The 14,605-nt window shown below is 46.4% G+C and overlaps 1 protein-coding gene across 1 annotated transcript in view; it reads right to left on the reverse strand.

Moving 5' to 3' along the window:
* Positions 1–11,259, reverse strand: part of LOC142560823 (protein tiptop-like) — a 470,396-nt gene extending 459,137 nt beyond the window's left edge. The window contains exon 1 of the mRNA XM_075673206.1: positions 11,108–11,259. Within this exon, the coding sequence (XP_075529321.1) occupies positions 11,108–11,147 (40 nt within the window). The 5' untranslated portion in view covers positions 11,148–11,259. The remainder of the gene's footprint in view (positions 1–11,107) is intronic.
* Between the last annotated feature and the right edge of the window lie 3,346 nt (positions 11,260–14,605).

Raw genomic sequence — 14,605 nt, forward strand, 5'->3', positions numbered from 1 at the left:
GTGCGGCCTCGTTCAAGCATTTTGTTCAAGCATCTTGCATACGCAAAGGGCTTTGCCTAATGCCACGTCCGCAGCTCGTCAAACTTGGAGAGTGTCATTATTGGAACGCCATTACTGAACCAAACATCGGTCACCAATTTCTGCGAGTGTAGCGCAGTGCGCGTCAATTATTACAGCGGCACTCCTGCGCATTCTGCTGTTCTTTATCGGTAGTTTGGAGGGAACGCCCACTTATAACGAACTCCTGATATAGCGAACACATGATATCCAGGCTCGAATGTATCATGAAGCGGACGATGAGCGGTCGCATTGTGTGCCGATGTAAACAAATGCGCCGCTATAATGCTCGGGCTGGCAGCGGCGCTCCTCCGGGGAAACTGCGCACTCCATAACTCGGTATTAAAAAAATGTAGAAAGCTCCGCTCTCAGATATCTTATAGCGAGTATGAAAAATGCATTTTTGAGAAAAAGTAAAACATAACCTAGCGAGCGCCACGTATGAAAATTGTAGCGAGAGTAAGTTTCACAGCAGCCGTGTCGGCACGGGGATACGCCCGTATTTGTAGCGTGACAACGAAATCGTCCGACTGCCAAAATCGTCTGCATACCATGGAGTCGGCGCAGTGTGACAGGAACGACATGACAACGCAGGTCGCGGTTGCTAACAGCAGGCGTGACAAAATTCGATGGTGTATATACGCACGCCAGCGCCGGCAAACGCGTGCGCTGGCGCCTGCTGACGCGCGCCACTCGTTCGGGCTTCACATTGGACGCAGATTTACCCACAAAAATTGGAGGGAACTCTGGCGACAGCGTCTGCGGGGGCTGCAAGTATACGACGGTACTGCAAGCATGGGAACGACGAGCAGTACGTGTGCCCGGACTATAGTAGTGCTATCGGCAAAGAGAGGCAACTTCTCAATGAATTCTCGCTGCCACCAGCAGAGAGCTGAAGCGCTCGTGACCAAGCAATAAAGTTTGCTTTCCGCGAATGATTTTGACAGACATTCGCCGACAAAGAAGTTGCCGTAAACATAACAGCCGTTCTTATACTATCGATACCTGAGCGAGAGTGCAAAAGGAAGACAATATCGAGAAGGCGCTATGGCAGCCAATGCGAATCCTGTATGACGAAAACTTAGATAGCAGAATTAAGCAGCGAAGGCAACAAAGCCCAATACTGGGAAAAAGCAAACTGTAATATCGGTAAATAGATCGAGCGTGCCGCTTGTCCATTTTTCTGGCACTTTTCTGGAACCCAAAGCGGCCCTTATTCGTGTGACAAGCGAGCTGTAACGCAAACGTCATTAAGTGAACAAAGCATAGGAGACCAGGGTCGAATGCACAAAGCTTTTCGTTCGTGAGTATTGTTCCCCACCTACCGACGTGTTCAGTAATAACACGTGCAACGTTCCGATTGGCTGGCGTCTGCTCTTGCAAACAGTTAAAGCGTACGAACGTTTATGTGAATACAGGCACCGACGCTTTATTTATTATTGGTCTTATTGGTGTCCTTAATACACCCAAAACCCTGTGAGTGCGTTTCTTTAATTTGTTGCGCTTTTTCACCATTACGGGCTTTCATCATATTCGTAATTCATTACTGCAATTCCCGTATTCCATTCGTCTGAATATACACTCTAAGAAGAATTCCGGGGAAAACGGGAGTAACTGCGCAGTTAGTCCCAAAAAGGGCGCTTTCGTCCCTCAAGGGAGTAACTGCATGGATGTGCGTGCCGTGTGCAAATTTTGGAGAGTAAGTGTTTAGTCCCTGGTCGGAAAGAGAGCAACGGGAGGACGAACGGCAACAGTTACTCCCCATGCGCTCCGCTGTTTTCGTCCGTGTCGTGCAGAGATGCGGCAAAAACTGTATTGTCTACAAATCGTGAATAGTTCGAAGTTCGTGCACTGTCTATTGAACTACATGCAAAGCAGCACTTTGCCTCTTTGTGAGAAAATTGCGTGAAATATAAAGTTGGAATGTGAAGAGCCATGCCCTTTGCGCGCACACCATAAGTGAGCGATACACATTAAACGCGCAAGTCATTGATACATACTGCCAGATTTTGCTGGTCAATGGTACCGAGGTTTCTTCCGTTCCAAGGAGATTACGAACTTAACTGAAGCGATGTGTAGCTCAAACGGGACACACTAAGCGATAGAGCAATTGTCCGTCTCTGTCGTCTTAGGTGCCCCGTTTGAGCTCGCATATACACGTTTACATCGTGTAGTGCCTCAGTTTAAAGCACCCTAAAAATACCCGGGCAGATTTCTTTTCGCACTCGCTTATAGTTGCAAGTACACTCAACGTTACACTCTCCCCGCACAGCATACACAAAATGCCGAATCGCTTTTACATTGCCGCACCTGCGTGCCAATGCTTAACTTGTCTCAATTTCCTGCCCCGTCAACCAATGTGCCGTGGTGCAGTGGTTAGAGTAGCTGACTTGTGAGCGTGAGAACGTGAGTTCGAATCCTCCTTTCGGGCGCCTTTTTTTCAGCTCAGTAATCTTTTTTATTAGTGTATAAATGCCTAATTTTATTAATTCCACCTTTGCGGAGCATCGGAAATAATGACCGTTACTCCCTTGAGGAGCATCAGAAAAGAGCAACTGTTAGTCCTCGGAGGAGTAACGGCATGGGGAGTAACAGTTCATCGCTTCGCACTTACCCCCTAAAGGGAGGAATGGTTGTGGCAGATCAGTTGCTCCCCTAAAGGAGTAATCTCAATACCCCATTTCCTCCTTTTCTTCTTAGAGTGTAGTATCCCATTATGTTATATTGAGGCTGACGATCTTATGCGATAGATGTTGAGTCATTTTCACCTTTCCTTTGGTCTAATGAGAAAAGCTAGTCAGTGTTCGAAACAACCATATGCATAATATTACACAGCAAATATGTGGCTCACACAGCCCACAGTGTCTCTATTTTCGTGAATTCGCAAATAAATATCGCGCAGCCAGCCTCCTTCTTTTCATGCTCTTGTTTTCATTTTACTGGGAGCAAAAATGTTATCGGGATTTTTTTTACTTCTTTCGCTCCATTAATACGGCATTTTAGGCAGTTTTATAAACATTGCCAGAACACGAGCTATTAATTTGACTCATATGCACTGAAAACAAGAACGATGCATTTGTATGCCAACCGCTGTTGTGCCTTTCCTGAGAAACATTTCCCCTGATCATTCAAAACTGGCAAGGCTATAGTGCAAAATGATTTCAGAATTTATTTAGTCAAAAAGCAATTAACTCGGGCAGAAAAAAAATGTTTTGAGAATCTTTTCACACTGCCTTCGACACGAAGAATTCTTCTTTTCCTTATGTAGCGATGTCATCTGCACTACTTTCATGAGCGGATGGATAATTAAGAAAGAAAAGGTATCCAGAAGACATTCTTTGAGCTGACCTAAACAGCAACTAGCTTGCCCGCCTCTGTTAATAAAGCGAATAACTTTCTTCGGCTCATAAGACCATTTTTCTTTCCTTGTATCTAACCGTTTTCATGAGGCGATCTCGAAGGCAGTGCCATCTAACACGGCGTCTCAAAGTGCTAACTATCACGAGGGAAGAACGCGAGAAAGTGGCCAGACCTTTCGAGGAGCTACTTTGACACGACAGAAGCATGCGTGAGGTCGTGGCCTAATGGTTAGAACATTGGGCTCCTCTGCTGGAAGACAGAGGTTCGATCCCACCATCGGGCAGGCATTTCTTTATAACATTGTACGCGTATTTCGCCCACTTTGGAGGTAACCAACAGAAAACTCAAGCTATGTATCGCGTCGCAGTGTGCACGAAATCGCGAGTTTGTAAGAGATTCGAGGTATGTCACTATAATAAGGCGAATCGATCGTTGGAAGCGTTCGGCTATCCGCTTACGTTGACAATCATCGTCAATGGCTTCTGTACACTTTCTTTTTCCGCAAAGATTTGATACGCATGCGCTGGCATATATAAAGAGCAATGTTTCTCTGGAATGGTGTTCGGGGTCCGTATAATTACGTAGTAGGAAGAAATTTTAACTAGATGCATACATATTGAACATTCTTTCGGAGACCCCTCCTACGGTGTGCGTCGTTGTGGTTTTGGCACGTAAAACCCCCAGCATCTAATTCTAAATACGTATTTAAACACTTCGGACGAACGGCAATGCGATTCGGCGTGTTTATAGACGCGGGGAAATCAAAGCTGCGCATGCGTTCTCCATTTCACGGTGTGCGGCGGTAAAAGCTGAATGGAAGAAACATACGGGACGGGTTCTCGCGTAAAACAGCGCGTTTTACGCGAGAACTGTTCGTAAGAGATGCCAGCCACTCTTTATTTTGGCAAGCGGCCGGCCAATAGCAAACAGCCCTTACAAACAAAGTGCTTTGGAAATACGGCTCCATAATTTTATTAGAAATTCGCCTTGAGATGTCAGTGTACAAGCAGGCACTAATTCAGGATTTCGTAGAAAAATTCGTGCTTCATGGACACCCTTTTACCAAGGGCAGAACCAATTTCACTAGCACTCATTTCTCGCTGCACTATTGATGAATGCTGTCCAAGTGCAGTGCGTCAATCCACTTCTTATCCTACTTAAACATGAGAATAGCTGAAAAAAAAAAGACGTCGTGGAACACTTTGCAGTCGGTGTGTACGCAGATGCAATCGCTCAGCCAACTCGGTTACTGAATCCCGAAGCGAATACCGACAGTATCTTCTGCATGGCTACCCCAACACCTAATTGTCTCTCTCTATATATATATAGTCATATCATAAGAAGCCAACAAACACTGACACCAAGGACAACATAGGGGAAATTACTTGTGCTTAATTAATGAAATGAAGAAACGATAAACTATTGGAAATTAAAGTGGATGAAAGAACGACTTGCCGCAGGTGGGAACCGAACCCACAACCTTCGCATTTCGTGTGCGATGCTCTACCAATTGAGCTAACGTGGCGCTGTTTCCCCATCCACTTTAATTTCAATTAATTTATCGTTTCTTCATTTCATTTATTAAGCACAAGTAATTTCCCCTATGTTGTCCTTGGTGTCAGTGTTTGTTGGCTTCTTATGATCTAATAAAAATCGGGCCACTCGGTTAACCCCCTTTCTTCTCATTTATATATATATATATATATATATATATATATATATATATATATATATATATATATATATATATATATATATATATATATATATATATATATATATATATATATAAGTTTGAGAATTAATATCTCGGAACTGGCATCGTCCTGAGAACTCGTTCCAAGTGGATCCGTCTTGCGAATTCCACGGATATTATTTGTGAATTGCAATGTTAGTCATAAGGTAATTAGTTAAAAAAGATAATTATTGAATGTTTGTTAATTAGTCGGTTTTGCATTTCAATTTTTTTTAGTGCCCGCCGCTTCGAGTAGACCCCCTCATGAACTAGAATTGAGCTATCTGCCACATGCAACCTTTAAAAAGTTTTGAAAGTGTTCGCTGAAACACCCTGTATATGTATTACACAGGCCTCTACGTTTTAGAGGGGAACTAAAGAGAAACACTTAACACATTCAGACTGAGAAAGTACCACATCACAACTATTTTCGTTATTTTCTCGGTGAGAGGTTGATTATTACAGGAGAAAATTAAAGTCAAAGTTTCATTTCTTTTTAAATTTCTCGCCAAAACTCTCGCACCAAGATTTCAGTGTGACGTCACGGATTTCAAACTAATTTCTCGCCACTGGGCCATTGTGGCTCAATGAAAGTCATTGGACCTTGCTAAGTTCAGTTCTTGGCTCTCTTAGAATACAATGCAGTACATCTTTAGCGACAACAAGTTAACTGGGCCCGAGTAGACGTTGTCAAAATCCATGACGTCACGGGGAGCTGGCGTTTCCTCTCGCAATTTAGAGTTATCTTTTTTTTTTTTGGTACCGCAGAAAGTAAACGTATTAATACAGCTCGACTTATTTTTTTCTGTTCAGTGTGCCTCTAAGGCACGTAAAAGGCGGGGAATGCGGGAGATGGGAATCAAAGACGATGGAGCAAATCTAGAACAAGGTAAAAGCAGGGGCTAACGTTTCGACAAGTGGACTTGTCTTTTTCAATAACAATATAAGGAAAAGCTCGAATTTTTTGTGATACTAAATGCCAACCAATACTGATGCTGGGCATATTAGCGAAGGCGGCTGGCCAAGGGAAAAGAGCACGTACGAACGAAAAGCTTTGCGAACTCGATCCCTGGGGCCGAATTCACAGAGCTTTTCGCCTCTGCCACTGGCTGACCGCCTTCGCTAAGAGTATGTCTAGCATCAGGAGTGGCTGCCATTTTCTCTTTCGAACAATTTTATTGCAAGAACTTTTTTCGTGAACACGTTCACGGGGCCCTGGGCCCGTATTCAACGAGCAGTTCTTGCGGAGCGGTTCGTAAGAATAGGCGCATGACCAATCGTGAATGCGAAGGCGGCCGGCCAATGAAAAACCTTTCTAATATACAACGAACGAAAAGGTTTGCTAATTCGACCTTCGAGGTAGCGTTGCATCTGCGTTTTCGACCTTTGGGGCCGAATTAACGAAGCCTTTCGTTCGCAAGAACTATTTGTCACTGATCGGCCGCTCTTTGACAACACGTTCGCCGTCGTTGAGTGACCGATGCTTGTTCTTACGAACTGTATAATACGGACTGATTTTGTGAATACGAGCTGTCTTGAGCGTCGCTCGTCCGGGGGACTCTCCAAGTGCCTCTTCGTTTCGCCGTCGTTTAGACGCGTGCCAACATCGCGCTCTCTCCGTCGCCCCATTCTGCCGGCCGCCCCGGCTATGCGAAAAAATCGGAACGATTTCCGAGCGATTCCCGCTCGGAAGCCGCGACTCGGAATCCCTGGCAGGCAAGGGCATAAACAGTGCGCCCGCGTGCTACCCTGGGCGCCTTTCGCCACGCTGTAGCACTCGCCGCCAGACAGTCGCCAACGGACTGGCGGCACGGAGAACAGGTTTCCTCGCGCGTATCGCCGCTTGACCAAACTTCCGGTAGCATGCTGTGATATACGGCGGATCACACTACGCACGCTAAACACACGCCGCCGCACGAGGACGCACTGGAAGGGACACCATAAACACGGAGAGGGAAACCCTTTGCGTACGCGCAGAAGCCGAAAAGAATAGGAAAAAACAGAAGAAAGTAACAAGGAACGGCCATCCCTACCCTACAGCTCTTGGCGCATTCTTTTGTAGGTATAGACAGAGAACACGAGTGTGTGCACCGATGGTGGAGGTGGAAGAGAAAGAGAAACACACGCACACGAAAAAAAAGAAGAAGAAGAAGAAGGGAGAAAAGAGGCAAAGAATGGCGGCAAAGGTCGTGCGAAGAGTACGGTCAGCATAACCATAACGACAGAACAACAACAACTATATGGACAAACGTAACACATGTGCGTTGACCAATGCATGCTCAGACAGAAGCGTAAACATCTAGCTGGACGGCGAACAGATGTTCTCTCTTAAATGCGGCATCAGCCAGCATTCAGACGTCAAAAATGACTTGACACTGCGTACGCCGAATTGACGGCTGAAAAAAGTGGGGGAGCAATATGTGCGGCTTCGGGAAAATATTTCAGGCGAGGCAGAATAGAGTACGCTGCGCATGGTATTGCTTGGATTTAAGAAAGCAGAGAAATACGTTGCATGGCATGCAGATGACGAAGGCGTGTACAGGTCATCTCACGGCTCCAGCAGTTCGTTATTCACGGACGCGCGAATATGAGGATGGATTGACGAAATGTTGCCCCTTTCACGGCCCGACGCTTCAGCAACTAAGTTTACTGTGAAATATAGACTAGAATAGCTTGTCATGACGCGGTAATACTGGGTCACTCATGGCGTTACTATGCACACTTGAGGAGAGTCGCCAGGCGCTTAGCATGCACCATTTGCGAAAACGTGCGCCACGCAGTTTCTCGAACCTTCTCTTCCACTTCAGAATAAACATATTGCCCCATCTCGCTGTTTAATTTTTTCGTGTCTTGGCTCACAAGGACGTGCAAAACCGTGTACTGAGCTTCTACGACTACATGCTATATATGCTCCTTAGCGCAAAGCTGTGCTCAAGTGCAATAGCAAACGTTTGTGCCGTAACACCGATTGTTCGGACAACATCCTTTAAACTAATCTACATGCGCTACCGTCTTCACAAATGACAGAAACGTAGAGAGATGCGAGCTCATCAATATTGTTATCTATATGGAGGCATGTTCACAACGCCTAACAGCCGACGTCCGGGGCACGCGTGTTGAACGCTCTTCGCATTCTCGATTTGATTATGAGTAGGGGTGTTCGAATAGCACAATTGTCGAATTGATTACGAATATTTGAGAAAAACGACCTTCGAGTATCGAATCAAATATCGAACATACCCAATTCATAAAAAAAGTGAAATAAAGGTTTCGTAGAGTCTGCTCTGCAACAAAAGGCGTGTTTGCATTATTTTAATGCATATGTAATGCTATAGAAAACTGGATATCGGGTCAACTGAGAAGCTTGTAAATGGTAAACAAAGTGCGATCGTATATCTGGTGCATGACTACAGTGACACTAATGAAGAAAAAAAAAACGGAAGAGCACCTACTAGAAGCATGTAGGATTGTAGTGTTTGTTTAAGGAGCTAAGCGCAATACTACAACGCCGCGCATCGTTTTGAAAGAATCCAAACATGGTGATTTTGGCCAAATAATAAATTGCTTTGTTTAAATAGAGACAAATAATTTGTAGGCTGCCCCAAGACGAGACATCCTTACTCAGCGGCTGGTAACTATTATGTATAAGTGGCCTCCTCATGTACTTGTGTATTTTCAGGCACTGGGTCGTCTGCGCGACAACCGCTGTTCTCTTGCACCGGAATCATTCAGAGGAGTCAATTTTCATCAGTGTTTCCCTCTCAATTGCAAGGCTGTTGATGTTTCATATAGCGTCCAAACGAAACAAATATTCGACCCCTTCGAACAGTGAATTATTCAGTCGAATGCGAATCGAATAGGAAAGACTACTTGATTCGCATTAGAAATTTCAAATATTCGCGCACCCCTACTTGTAAGTAAACGGATCGTTGCAACATTTTCGAAACAGTGTAACGGTCTCCACAAAAAGTGGCAACCTCCTCTAATCGTTTACCAACCTCCTGAATTCGGCGTTTTCCATGCCAGTACTGATGTGAGCCATCCGACACGCAAAACTCAAAATTGCATTTAAGTAGCCACAGCAACTCGCAACCTATGCCGAACGTAAAAGCGATTCTCAAGGCGAAATATTCAACGGGAAAGTTACTTAGTGCATACTCACCCGCCACGTTTGAATCCACAAGTCACGAGTAATAACCACTTGTAAACGAATTCGGTGTGCCCTTTCATATTGCTGGCTGGTGCGCGCTTCGTTTCTAACATTTCGCCCGACAGAACAGCGCTGAGTCAGCGATTCGACGAATACGGAAAGTGCTCGCGTCGCCTACATTTCAGGTCATCGGGATAGCAGATATTACTGTAGCACCACTACGCCCAAGAAGTCAGTTTCTCTCTTCAGAACGCTTCAAGATCTCCGCGCAAGCAAGTGTTACTTCATTTTTAGTCAAGCAAACCTGCGCTCGAGAAGGAATGCGGAGCTCGAGTTACTCTACAAGCGTGAGTTTTATATATACGCAGAAGTGTTGCCGCACCTCCTGGGACGTTGCGTCGGTATCGAATAAAGCGGACCCAGTCCTGCACATCGCTCACTTGTACCGGCGGGGTCGGCACGGCGCAGAGGCACTCGCTCGGTTGTGAAATACGCCGAGTTCGATATGCTCGCGGGTTCAAGATCGCGGTGAAATACTTCGTAGTTGGGCGGATGATTTCGGCCGCAGTCGTTAGGGCGTAGCCGGCACATGCACGGCATAGTTACGAAGGTGTGTCATGCGAAGAGTCTACATCCCCTACTGCCACAGGAAGGCTACGTGATACGATGCTAACAGTGAAGTTTAGAACTTTGAAGACGGCGTCAGTGGCAAAGGCAAAGGCGCCTAAGCAAGATCGTGCACGCGGTAGGATAAAGCTGTCTTGTAATCTGCTCTAAGAGGTGTCTCGTGACGTGGATGATTTGAAGTGATGTGGAGCAAGATAAAAAGCCCCGTAAGGTTCGCACTAAACCGAGAATAAGATTTATTCCGCTCTAAAACTAAGGTGTTGGTATAGACGGTAAGTGTCCAAGGCGCTGTGCAACAGGCGTCCACCATTGATATCTGCATGGGCTAATTCATTACGGGTATGTTCCTGAAGAAAACTAATACCGTCGGCAGGACAGAAGAGCAACTGCACCAGCGGCATTTATGTCGTCACCATTAAATGGTAGATCAACTGCAGACATGTGTGCGCGCTGCAGTATCATAATTAATAAACGGCAGATATTGTCACGGTTGTTCGCAATAAGAGGGAAAAAAAAAAAACATTAGAAATACGATATCATAGTAAACCACTGAATATTGCACGTGCGAATAAAGAACTGTAGCACACTCTGATCAGAAACAACGTTGCCGAAACTACTAACGAGTGTCAACATATTCCGCTCGTTTCTTATGGAGCACCGGCAACACAACCAGCAAATGAGTAAGCGAACGGACGCAGAACATAGAATAAAAAAAAAAAGAAGAACAGACCAGAGCGCACTCACAGCGGGGAGTGAGAGCAAAGCTAAGCGCTCAACGAACGAGCTCAACGGAGGAGACAGGTTGTAAACATACGCGACAGTTCTGCTACCACGACTGAACACATGCCGTCTGGTCGGAGAAGTCGCCGAACCGCAGCGGCGGCCGCAGAGCCGTGGAAACGTGCGTACAGCGGCGACACATTGACAGTGCGTGGAACCCCCGAGCGTGTTGTCAACGTGCACGACGCGTCGTTCGGGCCCCCGGTGTGTGTCACGCTCATTGAGGCGCGCGCGCGCGCTCCGAGCACGCGGGAGCGCGCGCGGCCCGGCGGCCGGAGCCGGAGCGCGGCCAGGGCAGACGCCGCGCGAGGCTCGGACCGCGGGGACGCGCACGCTAGTCGCTCTCGGATTCAAGACCGTAGGCTTAGGGGTAGCCGCTGTCGGAGGCATGCACTCACATTGCATCCGCTGAGGCCGGTGCTGCTTCCGGCGAGGCATGCCTGGGGCGTCGCCAGGGCGGCCGCCGTGCTGCTGTGGGGGGGCGAGCGTGCTCAGGGCCCGCGCCGGCCGAGCCTCGCCGGAGGGGTTCTGCCGGCCGCCCAGCGCGCCATGCCTCTCGCGGCCGCTGCCGCTCGACCGCCGAGCATCACGGGAAAGTCATTCGGCTCCCGGCTCGTGCCGCCGCCGCTGCGGCATCTCTTGGCCGCCGCCGAAGGCGCGCCCCGCCGGGGAGCCGCTGGCGCGGGCTGGCGCGATTCGAGCGGCTACCGCGGGGAAGCGCCACGCACGCCGCCGTCGTTCCGCCGTCGGCGCGAACCGCGGGCGATTTGCGTCGGAGCTGCTGGCCGTTTAGCAGCGCGGTACGGTGGTACTCCAGTGGCGCGGAGACTTCGAAATACCCCTGGCAGTGAGATACTTGAGAGCGCGACTTATCCGTGATAACCTCGAGAAAAATGCGGAAAATCGCCTAGTGGGACGACCCGTTACGGCTGCGCTGTGGTCATCATTGCGGGCTATTGTGCATTTTCGCAACTACACTGCATTTATATAACTTTAGTTACTCATATTCACCTCTTGAGCGGCTGAGGAAGGCCAGAAACCTATTATTTTTTCTCATTAACGTCATTTTATCGTCTTCTATTGTGCCTTTGCTCTCCATCCTTCCCGTCTGTTTATCCAAACGGTTTGCTTGTAATGCTTTAATTCTTATTCACCCCCGCTGAAATATGATCGTACAGAAATGGAAACATTCCATTTGGTTGTATTAAGGACAATTACATATGCACGAGGAAAGGAGCGGGCAGACCGCACAGGTGTCTCCTCCTCCGCAGACACACGGTTAAAAGCAAAGGACAGCGCAGAGTCTAATGCGGTAATATTGCTTTCTTTATAATTACTTCCGCAAGTTGCAACAGCTCACGCTGTGTTTTTAGCAGACACCACAAAGAGACGAGCCAATTAGGCCGACTCTTCGTTTTCTTCACAAAACGTGGGCTTCTCTTGTTGGTTCAGGTGTGCTGCGGGAAAGCCAAGATGTTGTTTGGAAGATGAAGGCGCGGAAGTACTGCGAGGCAAGAAAGGCAGACATACGTTGCCAACCAGTGGCAGTCGTAAAAGCGAGGAGAGAGGGACTTGCGATGAGGACTGACATCTATACTGTTTCGTAACTTTTTCACTTGCTTATCTTTTTTTGTTGCTCATTTCAGCAGACCCATGACAGCGAGAGAACTCTCGACCCTGTTCGAAAACCAACGAACAGGGAGAACGACAATCTTTCGTAGGTGTGGTGGCGCGAAGCGATATATTTGAGCATTACTAAGCCAACTTCTTTGCATACCCAAAATTCACGAACAGCGGTGTAGCAGCGCAATTTCCGCGAGCAGGTTCCCTGCAGATATTGTGTGTGATACATACCCGTAGAAGACATTCGCATGTACACGCTGCCAATGGTCTTGTATAAACATCCAGACCCATGAAAGCAACGAAGTGAAGACACTAATAAACGAAAACGAATTAATGTGAAGCGAAGCTTCTGTGAAGTGGTTAATTAAGTGCTATACAACTAACAGCGATGCACACAATTAATCTTGTGCAGCGTGTAATCTCATGCAATGTTTATGTTTATCCACAGCAAAGGCCACAACTTTGATGCAATGGCACTTTTATGTTTATGCACTACACCGCTAATAAGGATTCACGAAACGTAAGGAGCCGTCGCAGATGACGACTTGAGAAGAAATTTCTACGATAGGCGGGTAGCAGCCTTACGAACCAAATTATGTATATCTGTGCCGCTCTAGCTGACGTGGGCAAGCGTTGGAACACGCTGTAGCGGTCGATTGGCCAGAACACAACTGATAGCCGACGATGGCGCGTGCTTATATTTTTGAGGCGCGCTCTGATTTGTGATCTGATTGATCTCGAAATGCTTGAACAGTTTTGGTGCACAATTGTATTTAGCGGGCGCTGCTGTGGAAGGCAGTAACATTAATACTGTGCAGCGAACTTCTGTTTAATGTCTGATAGGCTGTGTTTCTTCATGTACCCAAATAGCCTGACTTTTCATACTCGTCATGGCATTCCATCGAGTGGCAGAAGTGTGGTTTCTGTCCCTGACAACCGTCATGTTTGTTTACTGGTGTCTTTTGAGCCTTTTCTTTTCTTTTTCTAGTTTGAGCTTTTTCTCACTCATAGGCCTGCAAATGATTATATTTCCCGATGCTTTTGAGGCTATAATCCTCCATGTGTGATGAAACAACGAAAACAAAAAAATAAATACAAAGGAGAAAAACGCCTAACCGCTTCTACTTATCAAAACTTGTTGGTGTCGTACAATTCGCTGCCGTCTTCCGAGCTGTTACCCTCAGCCTGCTATTATATTGCTCATAGTTTCAATTCCGCACCCTATAAGTCGAAACCACGTAGTGTCTGCGCCCACACTTATGTTCATTTTGTGGCCTACGGCGTGAGCGAACGTATGTGTGCGACGGATCGCAATCCTGTCTATGATTTGAAGCGAGACGTCAAAGGTGAAGACATATAAAGAAAGTGCGATTAAAATCACGTAGCACCATTCATATGAAAATCATGCATGTGGACTGCTCGAACAAGATTGATACTGTGAAATAAAATGCACCTCACGGACGGAGCGAATAATTGCCGCATGAATCCACGCACACACGCACACGCGCACACACGCGCACGCGCACTTACACAGGGTGTCCAAGCTAAGCTTAGCCAGTGTTTAAAAATATCCAAATGCCACATAGCTGGACAGAACAAAGGTAATGTTGTTTGCTGTCGCATGGAGATACTCAAACAATTTTTTTTTCATTCCGCCTAATTGGATCCTAATCCTAAGAGCCAACAGGCCATGGGAAGTTCAGACGACAAAGACAAGCAGCTGCAGACGACATCCATCGTTGTCTTATGATTGGCTGAAGACGCTTATTCTAAACCCCAGATCAACAGGAAGCTTTAGCTGGGGCCCAACTCGCGGCATATTCAAAGACACGTAAAACGCAAGAAGACTTTTCTGAGATAACTCCTGCACCGATTTCAATGAAATGTGTTGCATTTGAGAGCGAAGGTTAAATTATAGTGACTGTTCGAAGCGACTTTTCGATTTCGGGACTGCATTCCATTGAAAAAAATTTCAAAAATTTGAAAGTTCGAAAATGTATAGAAGCTCGAAGTTTACAAATTAGTAGCTCTCCATCAAGAACAGACGTCGCGATTCTGTAAGCAGCGTTCATTAGATCATTCAAAGCGGAGAAGTTCAATATGTCAATTTATATATTACGTGAATTTTTTTTACGTTGCCTACAAGGCTTCTGCAAAAGCAGTATTTCCATATTACTTAATTTTTTTAGCTTCATTTGTAACAGATCAATTTTGTCCTCTTTAGAGGTACTATCAGATGCAATTCACAGAATTGTGATATCATTTTTGCTTGC

Source organism: Dermacentor variabilis, chromosome 1 (assembly GCF_050947875.1).
Source record: "Dermacentor variabilis isolate Ectoservices chromosome 1, ASM5094787v1, whole genome shotgun sequence".
NCBI classification, from domain to species: domain Eukaryota; kingdom Metazoa; phylum Arthropoda; class Arachnida; order Ixodida; family Ixodidae; genus Dermacentor; species Dermacentor variabilis.